At 35.8% G+C, this 23779-nt stretch overlaps 3 protein-coding genes across 8 annotated transcripts; 1 reads left to right on the top strand and 2 right to left on the bottom strand.

The window, feature by feature from the left end:
- Positions 1-4930: 4930 nt before the first annotated feature.
- LOC106402350 (U5 small nuclear ribonucleoprotein 40 kDa protein-like) lies at positions 4931-6675 on the bottom strand. 2 transcript variants are annotated; one of them, XM_048760970.1, is made up of 2 exons: positions 6511-6675; positions 4931-6151 (listed from the first exon to the last, which is right to left on the bottom strand). In XM_048760970.1, the coding sequence occupies exon 2, from the start codon at positions 6144-6146 to the stop codon at positions 5136-5138; it is 1011 nt and encodes a 336-aa protein (XP_048616927.1). In that variant the 5' UTR covers positions 6147-6151; positions 6511-6675; the 3' UTR covers positions 4931-5135. The 2 variants fall into 2 exon arrangements, with proteins under 2 accessions (XP_048616927.1, XP_048616928.1); XM_048760971.1 differs by having other exon boundaries at positions 6542-6640.
- Positions 6676-9698: 3023 nt separating this feature from the next.
- LOC106405940 (probable phosphoinositide phosphatase SAC9) lies at positions 9699-16931 on the bottom strand. 5 transcript variants are annotated; one of them, XM_048760972.1, is made up of 14 exons: positions 16810-16931; positions 16450-16508; positions 15778-16364; positions 15524-15656; positions 14123-15342; positions 13933-14040; positions 13674-13844; positions 13310-13552; positions 12723-13163; positions 11723-12526; positions 11143-11340; positions 10569-11024; positions 10250-10483; positions 9699-10162 (listed from the first exon to the last, which is right to left on the bottom strand). In XM_048760972.1, exons 2-14 carry the CDS (start codon positions 16466-16468, stop codon positions 9881-9883), a joined length of 4896 nt encoding a protein of 1631 aa, XP_048616929.1. In that variant the 5' UTR covers positions 16469-16508; positions 16810-16931; the 3' UTR covers positions 9699-9880. The 5 variants fall into 5 exon arrangements, with proteins under 5 accessions (XP_048616929.1, XP_048616932.1, XP_048616931.1 ...); XM_048760975.1 differs by having other exon boundaries at positions 15778-16361; positions 16810-16883; XM_048760974.1 differs by having other exon boundaries at positions 16806-16820.
- A 141-nt stretch (positions 16932-17072) lies between these two features.
- LOC106405843 lies at positions 17073-20776 on the top strand. The gene is made up of 15 exons (XM_013846393.3): positions 17073-17219; positions 17355-17424; positions 17529-17610; positions 17743-18681; positions 18754-18854; positions 18958-19072; positions 19147-19224; positions 19316-19408; positions 19525-19608; positions 19691-19789; positions 19853-19915; positions 19994-20024; positions 20104-20150; positions 20230-20288; positions 20380-20776. The coding sequence occupies exons 3-15, from the start codon at positions 17566-17568 to the stop codon at positions 20621-20623; spliced, it is 1998 nt and encodes a 665-aa protein (XP_013701847.2). The 5' UTR covers positions 17073-17219; positions 17355-17424; positions 17529-17565; the 3' UTR covers positions 20624-20776.
- Positions 20777-23779: the final 3003 nt, after the last annotated feature.

The following is a 23779-nucleotide window of genomic DNA, read 5'->3' on the forward strand; positions in this document are numbered from 1 at the left end:
GATGAACTCGTGGTGATTAATTCGAGGGCAAAAATTCAATACGGTTAAATTATCAGATTTGAATTCCGACTACTGGAGAATTAACATTTTGGCATCTACAGAGACAATAGACTAACATGTGGCAACACGTGACTAATCTGGACTATTTATGTGGATTCATGATATTTCTGTATAAATTAAAAAATATATATAATGGATGACAAAAAATGAAAACATATTTAATATATTTATTTGTTGACCAAAAGAATTTCTAATTTATTGTTTAATACGTTCCATGCTTCAATTAAGAAACCCACTAATGAGTTTAGACTAAGATATAATTTATAAAACTATATAAATTGATAATTAATTACTTGGTTTGAAAAATAATCACTACCACTTGCCATGTGCTTGCTTCATTAATTACTGGCTTTGCTAATTCATAAAGTTTCTGTTTATCAAATATAATATGTTGTCAGCTTTGCCGCCACTTTTGATGGTCTCTGACTGTCTAATTATTGGAACACAGTACGTGATATAGCTGCGTACACTAATACATGGTATTGTTAAAAATAAATCGTTATTATAATTAGGATTTTCGTCTATCAAAAGACTATCAAATTTAGCCTCTCGATCTAGTTGTTTTTGGAGTTTCATTTTCTATTTAGAAATACATCCAATAAAAATATTAGTTCCAACAATTAAAATTCAAAATATGAAACTTTTAAGTATATACATAAATATATTATATATATAAAAGGTATCTATATATTATTATAAAATAGAGTTTCCTCTGGTGAAGCCACGTAAACGGACACCTAAATAAGTTTTTTTTTCTCAGAGCTACACGTGGCATCACTCAAAACCCTTAACAATTTCAATTTTAATCTTCATTAATTCTAGGAGACTTCATTATAACTGGTTCTGAACTTAAAAAAGAAAATCATTGGAGATCGAATTGTCGATCGGGAAATGAGCGTACACATACCTCATCTTATGTAAAGGAAACCTTGAGTGTCACCAGCGATGAGATTTGTCAACATTGCTCAAAGCAGTTCAGATTGAAGAACTGGCTTTGTGAGAGCCAATCAGCCGAGCCACGAGTCGATCTTGAGCTGTCTCTTCCCGGTGACGGTGTCTTGATGAGCTGGAAATCACAGTTTATATACTTGCAATCACGAGTGAGTTTTGCCGCGTGAACCTTCGACTTTGATCACCTTGGCGTGAACCTTCATGGCGATGCCGTCGGGGATGTCCATCGTCTCAGATGTCAAGATCATCTTCATCTTTCGTCGAGGATAAAACGTAACGGTGATTGAAGATGAAACCCTAAATAAGAATATAAAACGTCACGTGTTTTGTAGGCTTTTTTTTTGGTAATACAAAATGGGCTGAAGATCAAGTGAAACCCATACAATGAAAGTAATTTAAAGCCCATTGTTAAGAAGCGGACATCGTTAAAGTCATTTTGTATAATCAAAATAATCGGTAGATACATCATGGAATAATACGAAGAATATAGTTATGAAAGTAATATTTGTTTCCATTCAGTTTTACAGGTATTTTGGAAACAAAAAAAAAAGCCTAAACCATCAATTAGGAAATGATTAGAAGTATAAAAAATTGGGTGTAGCAAGTGAAAAAAATTAGTGTAGAAGGAGCTTTCGAGGAACTAAAATTAGTGTAGCAAGTGTCGTAAATTGACGAATGTTTTCAAAACTATGCTTTCTTAAATTTCCGTCAGGAGACGTCTATGTCTTTTTGTGCACGAGACGTCTATGTTTTATCGTACAATTCTACTTTCCGGTTCGGATGAAAAAACAACATATTACAACAAACACAGAAGTCAAACAATTAGTTTCAACCAATGTTTTTAAACCCTACCCGGATACTAAACCGGACGACTTATTGGGTCACTGGGTCGACCGCGGGTGAACCGCGGGTGAACCGCGGGTGAACCGCGGGTTAATAAATAAATTAATTTTATTATATAATAATATATTAGCTATAAATATATAAAAACTAAAGTTTTATATTTTCTAAATGTTTTTAAAACATAAAATAATAGTTTGGATATGTATATATTTTATGTTTAAAAAGTATTTAAAAATACTTAATTTTAGTTTTTATATTTTTATTTTCATTTGACATACAAAATATCAAAAAATTGTTTAGACTATTTAAAAATTTGTGTAACAAAGTAAGAGTTATGACATCTAAAAAATCAAGATATAATATTCATAAATATTTAAATAAGTGAATATAATCATTCAGTCTTTAAACTTTTAAAAGAAATATATTTTGAATGAAGAAAATCAAAATAGAGATGAAGATCTTAAAAAGTTGGAACTTGAGATTGAAAATCTTAATGTCTAATGTGAATAATAAATAAAACTTCCAATTCAAAATAAACCAAAAATAAAAGATCATTGTAATAAATTGTCAATAACAGAAAGAAACTAACACCAAATCACTTCAACTAATTTTGGTTCTCTCAACCATCGTTCATTTCATTTTCTTCTGGTGGCATAATGAAATCTTCATCAAAATCTAAAAATTAAAAATATAAAACTGAAAATGGAAAACCTAACTTTTTTCGCCAGCACCTAACTTCTTAATTGGACACTTAGAATACAAAACATAATCTAAAAACTAAAAAAAAAGTAAAAGTTATTTATTGGTTCAACCGGTGGTTCAACCGGTATCGGGTTCTGGGTTTTTGCGGGTTTATAAATACTGGTTTTTCACAAAACCCAAACCGGATTTTTCTGGGTCACCGGATTTACCGGTTCAACCGCGGGTCCGGGTCGGGTTTCAAAACACCAGTTTCAACTATATTTATTTAATTTAATTTTAAACATCAATTAAAATAAATACATTTCAAATAAATCAACACAGCTGGTATGTCACATAACCTCATAAAATATAATCCATGCGGCATAAATTAATCAACCATAAATATAAACGCAAAAAATGTAATAGTGGTATTAAAAAAACCAAATAGTGTTATCATTTGTGGTTTGTCGTGAGGGTGGAGCTCCATGCTCGATACCTGTTATGAGGATAGCTTGTTTGTTTTGCGGTTTTTTTTTTTTTTTTGTTCTTGGTGGTTATTTGTTCACACACTTTCTCCATTAATGTTACGCAAGAGTTAAAAAAAAAAGTATTATCATTTGTGGTTTGTGTTTTAGAAACTGGCAATATGAATTGTAGAATTTCCAAGAGGTATTGGTTATATATAAAAACGAATATAAAAATTAACTTGACAACATTTATATTGGGTTGGATTAGAGAGACTACCATTTAACATAAATCAAATCTAAAGTTCTCCTTTGTATCTATTCTTTTATTTTTATCACCTAAGTTGTCCAGCTGGGAATAATTATAACTCATCGACCTGAATCAACAAGAAACATGATGAGTTTATCTAATGTGGTTTGGCTACTGTGAATCTTGGTTTAATTGGTTTGTTTTTTGTGAAACAGTTTTGTCATTTATGGAAATCTCTATAAAGGGAAAATAAAACATACAACTTTTTCTTCTTCCCCAAGTTCTGTTCTTTTTCTCTATCAAGATGATCTTCATCTTTTGCCATCAAAATCATCTAACCTTTTAATCTTCAAGGTGTATTGTAGTGGTGTCATTTTCTATTTCAAGTAACATAATTAATACAACCAATCCCTCTTCTACTGCAATTACGAAGGCATGTATTCAAACTAGCTAACAAAACGTAAATCATAGTTAGTTTATGGCAATGAAAAGAATTGTAAACCAACAAAATACATTAAAAATTCTTCATTTAGTTCCACAAATATGAGACCTCTGCATTGTAAATCCTACAACTGCAGCATACAGATACGAAGATCATGCGACAATCAAACATGGAATCTGCACAGACAACTAACACCCAACCTCACAAATAATATGAACAAACGATCATAACCCGCCCTCCCCTAGTATACATATATACTAGTGATGGATGTCCTAAAATATAACTCAAAACACTTTCACTATTTCCCTTATTCTCCGGTTGGACGTAATAGATGATGCCTTCAATGATGATCTTATAACCAAACTTCTATTAACAGAAGTGGTCAAAGCTTCAAGGGTTTGGTGAGCCAAGGGAGTGAGTTCATCAGGGAATCGTCCAAGTCAGTCTAATGAAAGCCTTAAAGTGGCATGATCAATAAACTATTGGATCTATAAACATACAGCAAGGTTCATGATCACAGTGTGTTATAGCACCTCCAATAACAGGTTCTCGTAAGAGTTCTTGTAAAAAAATAAATTATTAAAAAAAAAGATGAAAGAAAAAAAAAGTATCGATTTGAGGATGTATGAGAAACCTATGAGAAACTTCTTTCCCTGTGTGTCACTTTCTTATCATTTTATTTTTCATTTTGAGTATTAAAATTTAAACAGCAAATTAAAATATATTATTTATTTGTGTAAATATCCACTTTGAGAAACTTAAATGGTTGGACGTGCTCTTACATGTTTAGATAAAGAACTCGGGAGTCAAGAACACCTTTGATGATTTACAGTCGGTGGTCAGAGGTTTAGGTAGAGATTAGAGTTGGTGAGGGGTATTATTATCATATATAGAAAAATGGAATCTTTCTGGCAGACACTAAACCCAACCAACATAATTCTCTCAATACATGCCTTGGGAGACAAAAACCATGAGGATATATACGCTCATGTATTGTTTTTTTTTTTAACTTTAAATCTCATGTAGTGATTTGCCCATGGATTTCAAGAAAGAGAGTTTTTGTATTATTTGATATATTTTCCAAACAAATAAAGCACAATGGTTTATTTTATATAACAAAATTAAGCTGTTATATAGAATAAATTTTCAAGGAGGTTGTGTTCTCTTTATTATACCTACCTTGACAATACAATGGGTATAATTGAGGATTTTTTGTTGCTATAATCTACAAAGCAGAGGTAATGAAATATTATATTCAAATATCATCAAAGCCAATTTCTTTTCAGGTTTCAGCGCTCATGTGAGATGAAAAAATTTGTGAACATCAATGTAATCACTGAATTCACAGATGATTTCAACGCATACAAAGATTGATCGTCTTACTTTAATCCAAGCCACAAAATACTCCAGACAACAAGCTTTCTACACTCTTATACGCACCTTCTCAGATCTCACCTAGATAAATCAGATTATCACTACTGCAAGATCCAATGATTGGTTCATGAGGATGGAAGACACACTCATTAACAGAACCATTATGACCAGGGAGCTTATACAGAATCCTCCTAGACGTCGTGTCCCATATATGAACCATTCTATCCGCACTACCCGCTGTGACTTTACTACCATCAGGTGACCACGCACATTTCAACAAGTTCTTCTCAAAGTTGTGTTGATGCCCTTCAAAGATCTTCACACACCGGTCCTGAGGAGCGTAAGGACGCATATCCCAAACACAGAGCTTACAGTCCATAGCATTAGTGAGAAGGTAAGACCCATCTGGACTAAGGCTCATACCAGTTATCGTATCTTGATGACCTTCAAGTGTCATGATCGCTTCGCCTTTCCTCAAGTCCCACACTTTAACATCGTTATCCACACCCCCAGTGAATATCTTATCAGCAGGATCAGAGAAACTCACTGCTGTGATCTGGTACTTATCAGGAAAAGTCTGTACAGCTCCTCTCTGACGCATGTCCCAGAGCTTCGCGGTGCCATCATCAGACCCACTTACTATAAGAGGCAACCCACGGCGCGAAGGACAGCAAGAATTCACAAACGAGGAATGCTCAGCCATCTTCTTGACTTGTTTCCCCGTCTCAACATCCCAAGCTCTAACGGTTTTGTCAGGACTGGCTGACACAATCTGCGAGCCGTCGCCGGTCCAGTGAAGATCGAGGATAGCGTTCTTGTGACCTTTCAGAACCATGAAGTTTTTGCAGTCTCCGTGAACTCTCCAGAGGAAGATCTCTCTGTCGTGGGAACCAGAGGCGATCACGGTTCCAGCAGGGTTGAACTTCATGGTGTAGATAGCACTTTGGTGTCCACTGAGAAGCATAATAGGCGCTTCCAAGCTCGAAGTCCGTTGCTTGCCGTTGGAGACAGGTCCTTGAGGAGCGTTGTAAGGGACAGTGGACCATTCCATTGGCTCATTATCTCTTTTGACAATATCCATCTTAGCTGAAACCACAAGAAGAAGAAAAAGCAAAACGCATAACTGATAATCAGTATATGTAAAGCTGTGAGCTTTATAGATTTGCAGATCTCAAGAGATGAAACCCATTAGCTTTATAGAAATCAACGTAACCCTAGAAACTTCAACATAGTAGCAAGAATCGTTTTTTTTTTATACAGATTGAGAAATCTTAGATCATGCGTTCATCGAAATAGTATCATAATCACATGAAAAAAAAAACAGATAATCGTTAAGACAAGCAAGACGAGTAGATTTGAGCTGTATCCAATTTCGGGGAAAGAACAGACATGTGATACGTAGAAAGTGATAATAGATAATCTTAAGTCGATTCGAGATTACGAACCTTCGAGATGAGAGGGAGAGTAGAGACTGACGAGCTCTGCCGTTTGCAATCTCCAGAGAGAGCGAAGGGTGAAGAAAAAAGTTTTAAGCAGCTTTCCGGAGAGAACTTCACCGGAAATTTTGTAATTTATGAAACGACACCTTTATTAATGGGCCGGATGGGCTTTAATATCGAGTTTTCCTTGTTTCAGCAAATAAATGAAATTATTTTCAATGATGTAAGATGTTTAAGAGATTTTTTTTATAATTCAATACGTAAGTTTTTATATTTTTAGGAAAATTTTAAATTTATCAAAAATTATGTAGCCAATTATATGTTATATTTTATTTTGTAATTAGCTGAGTAGTTTTTAATTTAAAGTCTTAATGATATTTTTAAAATAAAAAAGTAATTTTAAAATATGTATGCTTTTATCTAAAACATAGGCTAAAGTATATAACTAGGTGAACTAGGGGCATTGCCCTCGCACAAGCACGGAGTTGTGCACAGAGTTCTTGTTTCATCTCAATATTTGTTAGGGTTATTGTAGCTGTGAATTTTGCGTTTTGGGTTGATCATTGTTTTTCAAGATTTTTATTGTTATAAGGTTAGAGTTGTGATGATGAACTGTGTATGCACTACTGTTCTCCACTCATGAAGGACTAAATTGTGTTAGTAATGTGATTAATATAGTTCGTGGTGTTGCTTGTTGTGCCACTGAGACTTATTGTTTGTTTATCTTTTTAATTTGTTACTTGTACTGTTGAGATTACATAAATTATATTAAAGTTGTTGAGAGTACCTTTTGTTTCTGGATATTTTTTCTCCAGCTTAGTTGTGTAACTTGTGTGTATTAAGTGATAATTTTTTTTATTCTTATTATGTTGGTTATATGTTTTTTTATTTTTAAACTTGTTGGTTTTACCGAACATTTAAAACAAATATATGAAGACTTGTAGAAATAACTATAAAATAAGTGATAATTAGTATTTGGACCTTAAAACAAATATATGTATTTATCATAAGAAGACAATAGCATTGTTCTGTTGACATTGAGCATGTAAACTATTTTCATAAGACAAGAGGAATGAGCAGGTGGAGATGTTGTTGCTGCCTTTGTATCTGTTGGAATTGTCTCTTGTATCTGCTGGTGTGGTTGTGTTTGTTTCTCTTTTATTTTAAGAGTAATATGTAAACAAAAATCATTGTTAGTTGTATTTATCAGAGTTTGTAACTTACTTTGCTTTTTTGTTTAGGTAATTTCACTGATCTGGGTTGTCGTCTTCGGCTTCTTCGTAAGCATGTGCGAAAGTAAGCTTGTAAATTGTTAAATAGCTGGTCCTGTAGTTTGTATTTGTTTAGTTGGCTCAATGTATGTGGCGTTGAGTTTTAGTTGAGTTGATTGATTTGATATATTTGTTTTGAAGTTTATTTGTAAGATTAGACAGAAAGAGATGTGATCATTAATGATTCATTTTTTTGGGATTCTAGTTTTTGGTGTTTTGATTGTTTGGGTTATTGTGGTTTTTTTTTAAGCTGTAAAATAAAGATTTGTGTAAAATTAGATTGATAAGTAAGGGAGATAAATAGATGACCATAAATCTTGGGTAGAAAATATTTCTGATTATTGATGTTAGTACAATATATACAATAATATAAAGGGAATTATGTGTTGATTGTTTCTTACGGATCAATGAGGAGACGGATAACGACTCGAGTTGTTTCTTTGGTGAGGCCAGAGCGCTGCACAGAACGGATTTGCCCAACCACATCTGCGAGGTTAAATATCAGTTATGATATCGAAACATAATATAAACCGAGTCCCGAAATGCAATATGATAATATACCTGGGATTTCTAGGTTTGTGTTCGCAATCACTTGGAGATTTCGAACAGTCTAATCTTGACTGGAGATTGATCTCAGGAGTACCCGTGATGACTTCAGCAATAATGGTTAGTGAGATGAAACAAATGAGGAATGGATGATCAGTTATCGTGTACATGCTTGAGCACCTAGCAACCTCAAAATGATCGACTTTCATAACAAAGAATCAGAAAATCAGTTAAAGCAATTATGTTAAATAAGTGTGATAGATCGAATATTAACTTACCTTTTCATCAAGGAAGAGAACCGTGATTCCCACACTCCCTGTCTTTCTTGAAGTTCAAGGAATCCCAGAAGCGAGGAAGCCAGAAGCTATGCTCTGACTACTACGACCAAGACGGAGAGACTCGAAGGTTGAGTGACAGACGCCAGGATGCCGGTTGAGGAACAGGAGAGGCAGAGAAAAACTTTTTTTTAGAAGATGGTTAAATCTAAGAGGAATCAATGAGTTTTGTGAAGATGCAGATCGAGTTCATCAAAGATGAGAATCATATATATAGGGTTTACAGAGGGGCTACAAATCAGGAACATTTATGATCAAGCGATTTAAGATGTGGACATGAAGAGTTCACCGGTGAAAAAATAGATTACGAACAGACACACGGCGCAACTCTATAACTCAGACTTGTTTGGGACAATGATGAAAAGAACTCAAACTCATGTTAAAAAACAACAATTTATAATATGGGAAAACTATAATTATTGCAAACTTAAGCTTTTTTCATATAATGTGATGAATCTCATTTAAAAAAGAAACCCATAACACACTTGTAAGTCCGACCCTCAAAGGAAGCCAAAGAAGTAAGAGCTTTCGACCTTCATAAATATATATTTGGTTCGGCCATCAATGTACAAAGTATCATTCAGCTTAGTGGTATAAATGTTGGTGTTTATATCTCAATAACATGGGTCCGAACCATGGACTTGACACTTTTTCACACTTTTTAATATTATAATATAGATTAGGGGATAAATATATCAACAAAATATAAACTGCCTGAGGAAATTACTTTGGTTAATCATATTTTGAAGAGAACATGATTTATTATTCTATTATAAATTATGGTAATTATTATGAAAAAACATTTTTTAGAAATTATGTCTAACATTTAACTTATTTATTTCTATTAGTTTGGACAATGGTTAATAAACTGTTTTTTATTGGATTAAAAACTCTGACTTTGTAATACTAAGCTCATAAGTCCTCTTCGGATATTTTTGTATAACGGTTCGAATCCAGTCTCGATTTTTCCGGTTCGGATTTAGGTAGGTACTTCGGGTTGGAATAAAAACGCCCGTGCCTACCTTGTATTATAAAACATTAATGATCATCCAACAAACCACAATTTTATAGACCTGCTGCAACTAGTTTAATACTTGCAACACCAAACAAGAACATACAAAACACAACAAGCTAACTTTTATAAAAAAGCAATAATAAGAAAACAAAATCTCAGACCAAAAAGTATGGATCGAGCCAAGTTACATCCAATGAAGAGAGTAAAAATCAGACAGAAGAAAGGCTAGCCCATTTGCCTACTTCATAAGGATCAGCATAGTAATATAGCTTGATCCTGTTTGCTAAAGACAGCCCTGCAGCAAAAGGAGAAGCCTTACCACTCAAGTCATCAGTCTCTGTTGGATCATCTACGAAAGCTGCAACATCTCCAAGCAGCTTAAACGATACTCTGCGTGCTTGAACTTGCTTAGGGAAGTCAAAATACATCTGTGTTCCAACTCTCGCCTCAGGCAATCTGTATTCCGCGAGTGTCACCATTTTGTACTGGTCCTGCAGATACATTTTCATGTCCAAATGATAAAAGTTATTTGAGTACTTAACAAACGGCTGGAGAGTGTGTGTGTGTGAGATAGATACCTGAAGAACAGATACTTGTATGTACAAGACGGCTGGAGAGACGTGTCTATCTTCCATTATGATACTCATCGGGTCCCAAATGTCAACTACATCTGAAGAAGGCGAGTGGGTTACACGAGGCTTTATGGCGTTAAAAGCATCTAAACGAAATCCAGCAGCTGAAGGTGAACCAGGTTGCAGATAAAGTTCCAGGACTAAATCATTGTTCATCGGTCTCTCAGCCTCTAGTGGTATCTGAAAGACAAAAGAAAAAAAAAAACAAAGATTAGAGACAATAGTGGAAATGCCATATAAAAAGGCGAAAAGAATCAGCACTAACCAGAAATCTATTCAAACGTGGGGCTCTGTCCAGCCAGTTTCTCACGCTCATACTTTCAACGCTTTGTAATGATGCAACCGTTTTGTTATTCACGGTGTTTCCGCTGACCAAGATGCGTTTCGCATGAAGACAAGGTTCACTCTCGATGGTTGCTCCGAAAGAGGCACGCCGAGGGATTGCCGCAAAAGGGTTCTCATCCAAAGACAAGAGATTGATGTTTCTGTCTAAACTAACAGAGCTAGATCCAACCCCAGGAAGACGCAATGTTACCCATATAATCCGGCAACGAATAGGCTTCTTGAAAGCAAATTTTATATGCCTAGGTGCTCTACCCTCTCTACCAGGCTTTTCTGGACCGTAAAGCTCAGGGGAAGATCTAACAAAGGACTGTACATCCCACTTTCCCATCAATGTCCGTGCTTCCCTATTTATGTCGTTGCTCGCCCAAATTTGGACCTGCAGGGAAGACACATAAAAGGTTGGAATTGAGTGATATCATGCCATTACTATGGCAACATTGTCACTTAAGTAGAAGATAACAAGAATTCAACTGAAGATAGAAGAGTCAACTTACGGTAGGAGCATCGGCATCAGAGTAACCACATGGACTAACGAGCAGAATCACACTGTTGACATCTGAAAGGCTGTTGAGAATGATGACAGCTTCGACAGAGTTTGAAGACGGAGGAGCCTTCCAATATGAATTACTTGAAGCAAGATTCAGAGGGGTGAGCAGTGACAAAAATGGTGCTGAATCAGTCCCAGTTTCGACCTGCATTGCGTTATGCAAATATGCAAAACAGAGAAAGGAGGATTAGGTCACATATGATCCATGAAGAGATTCAGGAATTGACCAACAAGCTAGTTCCATTTAGGGCAAAAGAAAATGAGCAGCTTTTGAAACACCATCAGGAATATATCAAATCTTGGATGTCATAGAACAGCATTTTGAGGATAAAGTTCCATCACAAAGCAAAACATCCAATGCAATAAAATGATATAGGTATAGAAATTTTGGAGATAAAGAGTTAGACAACTCAAATCAAAACCAAAACAGAGGGACTAGATGATACATTGAAACATCTAACTACTTAAAACCTTAACAAAGGAACGAAGTTCAGCCACAGGTCTTGTGTAAGAAAGAAATAGATCACCTTATGTAAGAAGCTTGCATATGGGAACTCAGCAAGTGATTCCTCTTGACCCAGAATTTGACTAAGGAAATTAAAGTCTTCTTGATTAGGAGAAGGTTGACCTCTAACAGCAAGATGATTTGTAATGTTAGATACAAATACTTCATTCAGAGCTTCCCGACCAGCTTTATCAACACGACCACTTCTCCGCAAGCTGACCAAGACCCTAACATAATCTACAATCAAGGCTTCAAGTACTATCTGGCTGCAGCATTTTTTACACATATAATGATCTGAACCTATTGAAGTAGCAGAGACATCTGCAAGACTTCCACCTCCACTCGCAGTGTCCCTGGAGTATGATTTTGAAAGCAGAAGAGCTCCTTTTCCAGCACAACAAGTCTTGCAAGCTTTTTTCATACACTGGAAACACAAGAACACTGACCCAGACTCTCCTCCCAGGCTCTTGGTAGAAGATACAACTGAACTTTTCTTGACCTCGGCTCGGACTTGACACATTCCACCATCACAACCCTCACCAATCCCGGTAATGTTCCAGAAATCTATCACATTATTTTCCAGCTTCCCTAGACCAATAGAAGCTATAATTTTATCTTCAAGAGAAGCCTGGCCCAGAACTGCAAGTGCATTTGCTATTCTGCACAATCTTGCAATATATAACTCGTCCTGAGAAGAGTTTGGGTTAATGGTAGCAGGATCAATTCCAATTGATAACAGTGCCCTATCTCTTTCTGCTGCAGAGATATTTAGACGTAGACGCTCAATTTCAAGCTTCATAGCTTCTACAAACTCGAGTTTCTTTCCCTGTATGGCATCAGAAATGCATGAATTAAGTTTACACTCTTAAATGGTACTTTAAGATGAAAAATAACATTTGAGAAAAAAGACTAAATCAAGAAAAGAATCATATGATCAGAAATAGTTTGTGGCAAGAGGTACTTGCATCTCCAAGAACCATTTTCCCTCTCCAAGTTAAATTAGTAAGGATGAAGTAGCATACCATATTTGGACCCACAACGGACTTCAGACAATTTAAGTACAGATGAGAAGCACTTTCTCGAGGACTTTTATCTTGTGGAAAAGACACGCCAGGAGCAGTTTCAGAGCCACTATATTCAACAACTGCTTGGTCTAAGAAATCAAGCATGTCGTTGACACCACTTGCAATAGATTCCACCGCTGGTTGTGGGAAGGGGTCAGATGAAGAAACCTCTCCTGTCAAAAGGTCAAGCAGATTACTGGGAAAAGGATCTTTCTGTTGTACTGGTGTAGACACAGTTTCAGTCTGTAAAGATTTTGCAGCAAAGGGATTCATGTCAGCACAAGATGAAAAAGGAAGTTCATCTTCTTTTGTTTTCCTTGCAATTTCAGCCAATCTTCCTCCAGTACGATCGGAAGTAAACATTCCTTTCCATGGAAGAGAGATTCCAAGGACTTCTATCTGCAACACAACCACAATGCAGAGAAAGTGTTTGTTTTAAACTGTTTTTTTCTTTTGATGATGGCTAATCATAAACCCAAACTAGTTCAGAGCATGATCAAGCTAATAGATAAATCATCAATTTCAGCCTGGAAGGTCGTTAGTACCTGACCCAGAGTCATAGGGATTCTAACAGAACCAGCTGGATAAAATGTAACAGAAACTACACGGGTCAAGAAATCCAATTGTCCTTCTAATTCTTCAAAATCATACAGCAGTGACAGACTTGACGTATCTTTTTCATAAAGACGCGCACCAGCTCCGGTAATAGCCATGTCCTCAGAACTAATTGGCCCTGGTAAGGGTATCACAAGATTTGTGCCATTTGCACACCGAGGTATTGAAGCACCCTGTCCACAACATAATTACAGGTAATTGGTTATCCAGCTGAACTATTTGCATGTAAGTCTGCATGATCTCCTCCAAACAATAAAAGAGAAGGGACAAGACCTAGGCTAAAAGAGAGCCAACCTCAACAACTAATTTAAGATCCTCTATGTGGCGTCCAGTTCTCACGTCCACAGTGGATGGACTTGTCAAATCATCCGCACCATGGGATATTGTCAGTAGAAGTTGACATACGTGGCAAGGCTCACTAAGATAGATAAATAATTCCATAACATCTGCAGCTTGTGGGCATACCTGCAGAGTATAAAAGCAGGCATATGTTTTAGCTCAAGTTCTCCACTAGTGAGAACTAAGAGGTAATGTTATATCCAAGAGGAGGTACCCAAGTTATATCCTTCTTCTTGATACTCAGTAGACTGGACCCGTCACTGGAACTTTCGGACATGTTAGGTACAGGTTTGAGAAAGAAACCACCTGGTCGAGAAAGTACCTGACATGAAAATAGCTTCAGTGAGCAATAGACTGAGACTCCAAAAAGTAACAAAAACTCTTCAGTGAGCCAGTTTGCTTACATGTAAAGGCTGTACAGGAATTGATGGAAGGTGCTTGAAAAGCCTCATTCCCAGAAACATCTCCAGCTGCTTTTGCCGTGAACTATCAACCATTGCATTTTTATATCTTCTCTGTAGGGTAATTTTCATGTTTTTCTGTGCTGCAGAAAACTGTTTAAACGCTCCTGATTCTTCACTGAAGATATTGAGAACTTGGCTGTGCATAGCCTTTGAGCCAGTATAGAGGGTTGCATGGATATCACCTTGTTGCAGAAAAAGATCTGCTAGCTCAGAGACAGGAGATAAGATAGTTGATCTCTTAAACTCCTCAAACCTCATGTCAAATCTCTTCCATGGTTTATCAGGACACGGATGACTCCATGTTGTTGTCTTAGTATTGTGGTCTATATAATACGATTTTCCAGTGACTGCATCAGCTCTTTTTTCCCATCCCGGTGGAAGAGGAGCATTATATCCGCCTTGGCTATTAGCAGAATTATAACCATACCCAAGATCAGTATCAAGAGATATTCCCAGCCTTCTACATTGCTCTACAAAAACTTGAAGACCACCGAAGAAACTAGCAGCATTTGTTCGATCCAAAGAATCAGCGCAGTTGAAACGTATCACCCCATTTTGATGCGATCTCAAACAGAAGGCACCTTCAACGTCATCAACACAGATCACCTCACCTCTGCAATCTTTCAGTCTCTGCCGTGAAGGCAAATAGTCACCTTCAGAGATTCCTATAGCCATAGTTGGAGACTTTAGATACATCCACAATCCTTCAATTGTTTGCTGTTCCCCTTTTAATTTCACACTTGCATGCCAATCATAATTTATCAAGTGAACACGAGTATAAGGAAGCTTTCCACTGGATTTGATGAAGTTCATCGATTCTTCAAAATGCTGAACTAAGATAGATTCTGACTTCCCTTCTCCATTTCTTAGCAAGTTAATGCATACAATAGGAACAAAAGCCTTTTTCTTCTGGCTTTCCCCAACTGATGCATCTAGGTTCCTAGTATCATAGCGGTTGCTTAACCGTTGGTAATACTCTGTGCTTCCTTTATACGGATCCCTATCTGCCACATAAATCTCTGCTTCTGCTGCGGTCATCTTCAGCTCTGCACCCCACCATATTGGTATGGTGCCACGTCGCCATATGTATGAGCTAAAAGCAATGCTCTGACCATGCTTTTTAGGTGTCCATACAAGCTGCTCACACTCAACTTCGTTACCTGCACTACACATTTGCTGAAAAAATTAGGCCCTAGTCAAATCCAGAGCCATTCTTCCAGACAGCCATTGCTTTTGAGAGTGCCATAAGTAAGAAGGCATAGAAATACCCAGGGTTTGCTAACTAATGGAAGTGTTAGCGACAGACAAAAAAATAATAGAGGATTTTTGGGAGCATCTCACCAGTGCCATAACATGAATTTATGCCTCTAGCTAAGTAACGAGTCCCTGGATGAAGCCTGCTACGACGGGCCATTAGAGCAACAATACCTTCTAACTGTCCTGAGCTCCCAAAAGTTCTATATTCTGCAAACCCCTATAATTGAATAAGAAGACATGATGCGATGTCACATCATCTTAAGAATACGAATTCAAATGCTTTTGAGAATTCAAAATCTGATAGGTTGATCAACCCTCATTAATAATTAAGGACGAACCTGCAGAAGAATGACGCAGTGTTCAGACAGCCCAATATTCTTAAAAGGCACAGACAACCATCTATTCCAAACGAATTCATCATCAGGGTTATCCACTGGCATACGGCTTGGGAAGGGCCTAGTGACGTCCCTAGTCTCACAGAAGAAGTGCTTCCCGTCGATGTCAAGCTCTGTCAACTCCTGAACATTCTTGATCTCACCTTTCCCTTGAGCCTGTGGATTGTAAAGCGGTATTTTAACCCATTGGCTCTCAACCACCGTGTACACACATCCTCCACCAGGCAGATCAGGAACACTCGGATTCAGCTTGGTGGCAACAAGAAGCATCCCAAAGCTCCCCAACGCGGCGTAACCGAGAATCGCCCTGGCGTAAACCAAGCTTCTATAACCTCCTCTTGATCCATTGGTGATGTAATCTACAGCTTCACGCTCGGACTTGAAAATGTCAAGACCAGGCTTCCCATTGTACAGCAGGACACCAGTGGTGGGATCGATGTAGATAACGTGAGTGTCGGACCTACTGGAGATGACATAGACTTCACCAGAGTCTAAGGTGACAACAACTATAGATGTCTTTTGACCACCTACTGCAATGAAGGCAAGGTATTATTAGCGAGAAAAACAAAAAAAGATTCCATCTTTCGATGATAAACACACAGAAACATGACTCACCTGGCGGATGCAGATCCATCTGAGCTCAGGAACAAGCTGAGATGGTGCCCTCTTGACAGCTTCACGGATCAAGATGTTAACAATATAGAGAAACCCAAAATGCAGCATAGTTAGTTTCTATATACTTGACGCTAAATAGAATTCAACAGTGATAGATCATATTCCTAGAAAACTTCTACAAGATCACTGAGAAAGAAAGGTTCAAGTTTTTCCCACAAAGTCGTGGTTTTTATTACTATTATAAGAAAATCTGAGTGACAGAGATCTGAGAGTTTAAAAATAGTGACGGAAATCGAAGATTCATATCTCGAGAAATAGAATCGAATGATTGATTATACATAAGAAGAGGAACTTACTCACCTTGGCAAAGAAGCATGAAGTTGCAGAGATGATCAGATGCAAATTCACCGAGACGAACAAGAGAAGAGAGGCACGGATCCGCTATAACTCACCCCACGGAACAAAAACAATTATGGCGTGACACGTGTAATATGTGTAATTTTTTATGGAAAAGAGTATCAGTTAATACAAATTTAGTTTTGAAATGTCATGAATTGGGGGACCCATTCTCATAAACAAAAAGACAAAGAAACTTCCAAGTGATCAAGAGTCTTTGACAAAAGCCACACGATTGTCTTTCACTTATCTTCCTCCACCCAATCCAAATTGCGATAGAGATCTCTTTCGAATCCACGCGCCTTCATCAACCTCACTCTAACTCTCTTCTCAATTTCTCATGAAAATTCATCTTCATTCTTGACCCCAGATAGGTAAAAGATACTGCATTTGAAATGATCTCTCTTTTAGACTTCCTCTGTTATTTTAATCTGGAGTTCTTCTTACTTCGTTGAGGTTTCCAACATGATCAGACTGTATAATTGGATAATGGGTATTATTTATTGCAGGTTTCCAGACCAAACCCGTTATTGTAACTCTGCTGTTGTTGAAGTCCTTTTTGCCTGTCTCTTGTTCTTGGTATGTGCTCTGTTTCTGTCTCCTTGGCACGTTCTCTGGTCTGGATCAAATATACTGCCCCCTGAAATTCTATTTGTTATTACTTTTCCGGTACGGTGTGAAAGCTATGAGATTATTATAAGAATCCAGAACTGACCAAAAATGTTTCCCCTCTGCTCGGCTGCAAGCTGCCATTACCATTCTCAGGTGAGATTTTTTACTTCATAGAAATGAAACACCATAATCTAATTGTAATAAAGTTGCGTAATTTGAACTCTTTGGATTATGTGGTTTACTAGGACCGTAGTGACATATGCTTTGTTTATATTGTTCGTGCAGCCTTTGTATCATGGAAACTGGCGAGCCTGTTCTTCCTTAAGGAGAGAGTCCATTCACAGATGCAGCTCTGGTGATAATGCCTTCTTTGGCCTTTCTAATGGAACACAAAACTTGCACAAGAGTTGCTTAACTCAAGCCACTGGGAGATTCTTCACCGCTACTATCGAAAACACGGAGAAAACAGCATCTACATTCAGAAACTTGTGTGAGAATGAGTTGGAAAGAATAAACTACATGCGTTATGACATGAGAGATGTAAGAAATGGGGGACTAACATATGTAGAAAGTACAGCAGATGTTTCACCTGTTGAAGCTGTTGTATCGGATGTTCCTCCCGTTGAAAACCTTTCTGCTGAGAATTTAACCGAAAGCACCAGCAGCCTTATAGTCTCGGCTGAACCGGGAACAGGAGCATCTGTTGATATATCTCCGGATACTTCTGTATCTCTGCCCGATCCTACAGATCTCAATCAAGAGTCACTTCCCGACGTGAAAGCTAGCGTTGATGACTTCTCTTCCGGGGTGAAGGACTCCTTCAGCTCTTCACTGAACCAAGGAGAAAACGCTGTGAAGAACACTTTGGATTCCTTCTCCTCTTCCGTGACATCCATTACAAAGAATGCTTCCGAAGCTGTAGATAATGCATTCAAAACTGCGTTCTCTACGCTAGACCAAACAGGAGATGCAGCTGGAGACAAGCTCTCTAGCTTCTCCGGTGGCTTGAAGGAAGCTTCAAACGGAGCAGCTTCTGTAGCCATTGATTTATTGAGGCAATCAATTAGTACTGCAGAGCGGTCTGTAGTAAATGGAGTTTCCTTTGCTGCCTACTCTTATGGATCAGCAAAAGAGTTACTTCCTCCAGATGTTAAGAGTGCCATTAACTCATCCGAAGATGTTGCTCTAAAAGTGTTGAAGCCCCTCGGAGCTGTCTTGGAGCAGGTGCTTTGTCTTCTTAAAACAAACTTAATCTTTGATGGGCTGTCATGTTTCTAACAACATCATGATGAACAGGTATATGCTGCCATTGGAGGTTTGGAGAGAAACATTGGTTTGAATCCAGATGATCCAATCATTCACCTTGTCCTCATTGTAGGCTCCACAGGAACCTTTTGGTACACGGCTTTTCTCACCCTAAATGGATATTGTAGTTTGCCTTTATTAAGAGAAGAAGAGTGTAGTATAGAAAATTTTATATTCTTCACCAGATACTTGCAGGGTTCTATACCGGGTTTGGACATATGGTGGATATGCTGGAGATTTGTCTCCAAAGTCAACACTTGAGCTTTTGTCATCAAGAGAAAAGCCAGTGCTTGTAGATGTCAGGCCTGAGGTAAGACGACGCTCTTAAGCTTCCAACGTATTTTTGAAATAACTAAACTCATCTTGGCTACTGTCGTTTTGAAGGCCTTGAGAGAGAAAGATGGAATCCCTGATCTGCGGAGAGCAGCTCGTTTCCGATATTCTAGTGTGACACTGCCTGAGGTTAGTTTCAGCAATCACTGCTACAAAAACTCAATGAAAGACTTTCCTTTCTTCACAGTTTAATAGTTCTTGTTCTTGATTCATGTTTAAGGTTGAGGGTGATGTTAAACGGCTAATGAGAGGTGGAAGAGAAGTTGAAGATGCCTTGGCGGCAGTTATCATCAAGAATTTGAAAGCAGTTCAGGTATGCCACTACATTCATGACTCTTTGGTGCATGCTCAAACAACTTATTGGTGGAGTTTCTGGTTCTAAAAATTATGCTGACACCTCATAAACTTTATTTACTATGCTACTTATAGGACAGGTCAAAGGTCATTGTTATGGATGCTGATGGAACTCGCTCTAAGGGCATTGCAAGAGCCTTGAGAAAACTTGGGATTAAGGCAAGTAATTCTTATCTAACTCACGTTTTAGTACTTAAGATATTCTGAATAAGCTCTTCTTTGTTTGTTTGTAATGTGACAGAGGCCATACTTGGTGCAAGGTGGGTTTAGAGCATGGGTTAAAGAAGGTCTTCGTGTGAAAGAGCCCAAACCTGAGACAACACTTACCATCCTCAACGAGGTATCTCTAATCTTATTCATTGGAAAAAAGTGAAGCACATCATGATTCCTCATTGGTTTTCAGGAAGCTGAGGCGATCCTTGAGGAAATAAATCCTTCTCCATTGCAAGTAGCTGGAGTTGGTGTGGTATGTTTCTAGTTCTAATGTTACTGTTTCTGTAATAATACTAACCCCTAACTTACTAACACAATGCGAGCTATGCAGGGGGCTTTGGCAGGATCGTATGCTTTGTTTGGTGCGTTTTAGTTCTCTTGTAGAATCTCTTCTTGTTGCTTTCAACATTGCAATAACATGAACTGTTATATCTCTCGCAGAGTGGGAGAAAACACTGCAACTCATAGCTGTCATTGGCCTTGGTTTGGTAACTTCTTACTCCCATTTACTGACTTGTAAGCTTTACGTTTCTTGGCTTTGTTTCTCAAGTCTTCGCCATTATACAGACTATATACCAACGTCTTGCTTCCTATGATGACGCGGAAGACTTCAAGCAAGATGTCAGGTATTAAAAAACTCATCATTTTTCATAAACAAAACCTCAGAAAAAAACTATGTATAGTCTTGACAAAAGTTGTTTCTTCTTATTCTTCAAGGCAATTGTTTACACCGGTGAAACTTGGAGCTCAGGCTTTCTCATGGGCTGCAGGGAAACTTGAGACAAATGGTGTTGGCCTCCCAACTTCACCTTCTTCCTCAGATGTTCGAAGCCGAGTTTTGCAGGCTGCTGCTAAGCATGAGTCTCAGCCGTCTGATGAAACTTCTGAAGGTCTCCAAGATGCATCATCATCATCATCCTCAGGAGAAGCTTTGAACAACGCTGATGTCTCAGAAGCCTAACGGCTCCAACTTTTATTTATGGTTCATTGTACGTAACTGCTATGTTATTGTTCACTGCAACTGCCAAGAATTACTTTGCTGGTCGCAAAAGAAATCTCTAAAGGAGCATTCTTATGTTATCCATATATATATATATATATATACTTTTATGGAGTTTCCGTCGACATCAAGTCAAGTAACCTATTGGACGAAATAAATACAATATATTTTTAACTTTCACTAGATAGCTAGGGGTTGGCGTCGCTACTTGGTACTCGGTTTATACTCGTCAATCTGACTCGTGCTTAGTTTAAATAATTAAGCATTTGACATTGTCAAGTCAAATAACAATTGATAAGTATCATTGTTTTTTCTTCTACTTGACTCGTTAACATCTGGTTAGTTGTTCTACTACTTAATTGTTTTTTCTTTTGCTTGACTCGTTACTTGTTTCTAGTTAATTGTTCCACTAGTTAGACTTGGTAGAGCATTACCATTAGCATTATGCTCTACATTATCCAATCAACAATTGTTAGAAAATCATTTAGAGAATCATTTACTAAATGCTAATACTCTCGGAATGCTATCTGGCAAATGCTCTCATATAAAGTTTTTAGAAGAGCATTTGCATTTATAAAATTAAAAATAATATATAATTAATTCATTTATTTTATTTAATAATATCATAAAATTATTTTTATATCCAAAAAATAAAATTTTGATTTCTAAGATTAATTTACAATAAAAATATTTTTTTTTAAATCGTATTTCACATTTAAATTATAATTTAATTTATTTTAAATGTGAAAAATTATTTTTAAAAATAGGTATTTTAATTATAAAGGTTATTTTAAATAATATTTTTTCGATATAAACATAATTTTTAAATTATTAATAAAATAAATAAATTATTTATCTTTTAATTTTATATGTTAATATATATATTAGAAATATATTCATTAAAAATAAATATATTATATATTATATACTAATATTTATAATAATTTTAAATAGCATATTCATACTGCTCTACCAATCATCCTATTAAACAGTTTAACAAAAGCATACATCTCTTGCAGCATACTGTTTCTATAGCATACTGCTACTGCTGATACTCGTATAAAGTATCACCCGACACGTAATTGTTATCTGTTAAATTACGTGTTTTATTTCTTGTATTGTAATAATAATTTAAAGAATATTAATTTTCAAGTATTTGATGTAATAAATACTTGTTTCAAATGAGTCACATACACGTAGTACATATTAGCAAGTATTTTTTTTTTTGACATCAAACCAAACTTTATTAAAAACTTACTCCAAAAATTAAAAGTATTTTATTCTTTCTCTAGCTCTATTTAAAAGTTTTGGTACAAAAGGTTTTATAATTTTGAACATAACTAAATAAATAGCAAGTATTAAGAAGTAATTTGCAAGTATTTAAAATTTAGGCAAGCATTCGAATAACAGTACTTGATCGAATCAAGTACAAATTCAAGCCAAAACAACCAAAAATATTTAGATTTTTTCTATTTCTGAATATTTTTGTTTATAAAATAAGAAAATAGTTGATTTTACCGTATATACAATAGTTAAATTTTAGAAATTAGACTTTTATATTGTTTTATTATATTATCTGGTGTTTGTTTTTATGTTTCATAGAATTCAAATATGGTTTTAGATATAGTTATATTAAATATTATCAAAATATATTAAAATTTTCAGAAAAATATAGATAATTTTATTGTGAATATAAAATCAACAATATAATGTTTAGTTTGTACTTATATAAAATGATATATATATAGATTATTAATTTATAATTTTAATAAGATCATATATTTACATAGAACTTTCTAAAAAATTATTATCTTATTATTTTATTAATTTTAATATTTTGAACTGGTCTAATTCAAGACCAAATTTTATTTATTTATTTATAGTGTTTATTAATTTATCGATTATTAATCTACTTTATTAAAACAGAAGTACACTTATAGAATAACCCTAAAAGTTACACAATATTTACAGCCAAATGTTATTAAGAATTAAATTAGTCTCACATTAAAAAGGATTTTCTTTTCTACATATTCATCGTTTTCCTAAAATTAACTCAAACGAACTACAAAGAATGAAACAAATTATTAATAACTCAAACGAACTATATTGTTTTCCTAAATGTGATTTCCACGACTATAATAAAAGAACTACATCAATTTAGAATCCATAATATTAAAACGATCACAAAATCTTTGATTTTACTCTTATAATAAATGAACAAGCATAAAATCTTAAATAAACATTTACGCCTACACTTGCGGAACAAGCACAATATCTTATAACATTTTTTACATTTTTTTTTACTTTTCCAAATTACTTCATTAATTTTATTTACCATTATAATTCGATGTCATTTATTTTACGCATTAACCATAATAATTTCATGTGTCTAAATGAAATTACTCTATTAGTTACAAGAAGTCAAACAGGTTAACAAAATTATTTTTATTTGTTTACTAAATTATTTAGACATGGTCATTCATGTATTCGTTCAGATACATATCGGTTTTTATGGATATCAAGTTTTTGGATTTAAAGTTAAACTATGTTCGGGTATTATAAATTTTTGAACAAGGTTCAAGTTGGATTCTTCCGGATCCGGGTAAGTTTGTAGGAACCTAAAAATATTAAATATCTAAATAATCTATATGTTTTAAGAATATCACTAAACCATTTATAAAAAGTAAAAACCAAACCTGCACATTTAGCTCTAGTTTATAGTTATTGTACAAGACAAATCAACTAGCGGATAAAGCAAAAACACGAAGTACCCGACTTGCGGCCTAAGGATAGTAAAGAATCGCGGTAACTAATTATATGAATTGACATATTGTAAATGTCTTTATTTCACAAATGCATGCACCAGTTGTCAACCAGAAGTAGTAAATAGGTAGAAAAACAATGATAAATCTTGATAGACAAATAAGGCATACTTGGTGAGGGGAGTTGCATTCATCACTGGATAGGTGGACTGCTTTTTTGTTATTAATTCTTAATGTATATTCTTATAAGTTAAGATATCCAACAAAGATAACTATTTCAGAATACCGAATATTTTGTAGCTGTGATCTTTGTTTTTTTTTCTAAATTAGTTTAATTTATTTTATTTTGTTTCAT

Source organism: Brassica napus, chromosome C6 (genome assembly GCF_020379485.1).
Source record: "Brassica napus cultivar Da-Ae chromosome C6, Da-Ae, whole genome shotgun sequence".
In the NCBI taxonomy this organism is placed as follows: Eukaryota; Viridiplantae; Streptophyta; class Magnoliopsida; order Brassicales; family Brassicaceae; genus Brassica; species Brassica napus.